The sequence below is a fragment of the Diadema setosum genome, chromosome 6, assembly GCF_964275005.1.
Source record: "Diadema setosum chromosome 6, eeDiaSeto1, whole genome shotgun sequence".
Taxonomy (NCBI): domain Eukaryota; kingdom Metazoa; phylum Echinodermata; class Echinoidea; order Diadematoida; family Diadematidae; genus Diadema; species Diadema setosum.
This window is the reverse complement of record NC_092690.1, coordinates 12,055,647-12,057,213: the sequence shown is the minus strand read 5'-3', so window position 1 is coordinate 12,057,213 and position 1,567 is coordinate 12,055,647. Positions and strand designations below refer to the sequence as shown.

General features: G+C 44.9%; 1 protein-coding gene across 1 annotated transcript; it reads right to left on the bottom strand.

Moving 5' to 3' along the window:
• Positions 1-219: 219 nt before the first annotated feature.
• On the bottom strand, positions 220-1,218 carry LOC140229530 (uncharacterized). Its single transcript, XM_072309779.1, has one exon. The coding sequence runs from the start codon at positions 1,216-1,218 to the stop codon at positions 220-222; it is 999 nt and encodes a 332-aa protein (XP_072165880.1).
• Positions 1,219-1,567: the final 349 nt, after the last annotated feature.

Below are 1,567 nucleotides of genomic sequence, written 5' to 3'. Positions count from 1 at the left end.
GTTTGATACAAGAACTAAAAAAAAATAAATAAATAAATAAATAAATTGCCATATATGCCAAATGAGCGTTGCACGTAATATGTTACAAAAACAAAACAAAACAAAACAAAACAACCCAAATGGTTATTAGTCAATATCCATATATTCTTATCAGATTCATACGAATCATAGATATACAGCAATTATTTAGCACTTATCTTCATACATGTAGGTCGTCCTTCACTCAAAGTTGAAGGGGATGCCACCAGCCTGTCGCCATTTGCCGGAGTAAAACTTCAGTTTTGTTCCTTTGTTGTATAGATCCTGAACTTGTTTTGTCCACTTCTTTTTTTCCTCCAGGTCCGTTGGGGTGAGATCATCTGTGATGAAATACCTTTCATCCTTCAGGGTCTCGCGGGCACGGCGCATGATGTCGACCTTTTCTCTATACGAGAGAAGCTTCACTAGAATATGCCTGGGACGACCTTCGACTTTTTTCCCGTCACGATGGGCTCTCTCCACTTTCGTCTTCACCTTAAACTTGGAATGGAGGATCTCCTCCACTATGGTGACAGGATCTTCGCGTTCGCCTTGAGGAGCTTCCGGAATACCCACCAGCCTGATGTTGTTTCTTCTGGAGAACCTCTCGCTTTTGTTGTTGGCCGCTTTGTTTCTCTGAACTTCCAGTTGGAGCTCTGCTATTTCTTTTTCCATGGCTTCTAATTTGCTTTTCATGCCCTTTTGATTTTCCACCAGGTCGTCTACACGCTTCCGCTCAAACTCCAGCGAAGCTCCAAGATTCAGCTCGAGCTGGTGCAGCTTATCCAGGAAGTTCTCCACCGCACTGCTAATCATCCTCTCGAACCTCTCAGTTGCCTTCTGAAAATATTCTTCCATGTTCGATGAAATACCTTCTCTCTCCACCACAGGTTCCGCAACGGCCTGGCAAGAGGACTGGGAGGGTGACCGACTTTCGTAAGACGTGGTTGCAGGCGCCATATTGATGACGTCATCACCCTCAGCTTCTACAACTGGTAGCGTATCGCTGTTGTCTGGCGGCGTAGTGGCTGAGTTCACCGGGCTAGCAAGGCTTGCCCGGCTCGCGGACCGAGCATTCAAATTTGGCGGGCTGTTCCGTGCCGTAGCTGGTTGGGCCTTTCGAGCAGGTTGAAATGGTACATAAGTTTTCGGCCTCGTAGCAGCTAGTCGTTGAGGTCTTTTGCTCTGTTGTTGATCCATACTCGATCTACGATGAGTAATGAGTAAGATACTGCAGAGATTGTTTGAAGAAAAATGGCCTTGGAGTCCCAAATCTGGAAAATTGTAGCCACTTTTGAGACGAGCAACAAAACGCGTGTTCGCTATTCCATAGCGCCCTCTATCCTCTAATAATCATAGATATATCGTAAAATTTACATGATAGCTGAGCTTGGGCTTTCGTTTACAACAGTGTTCACTGCATGTTCGACAGAACAAAAAATCATAATAAGTTACATGGATGTCAAAATTAGCATGACTTCCGAAAGCATGCATGCCTGCGTTGTTGTCTCAGAATAGTATGGCACACAGGGGGTTTACAGTGTGGAGC

Bases quoted from the DNA above. Each gene is read 5' to 3' on its own strand.
- LOC140229530 (XM_072309779.1), bottom strand. From the start codon at position 1,218: ATGGATCAACAACAGAGCAAAAGACCTCAACGACTAGCTGCTACGAGG.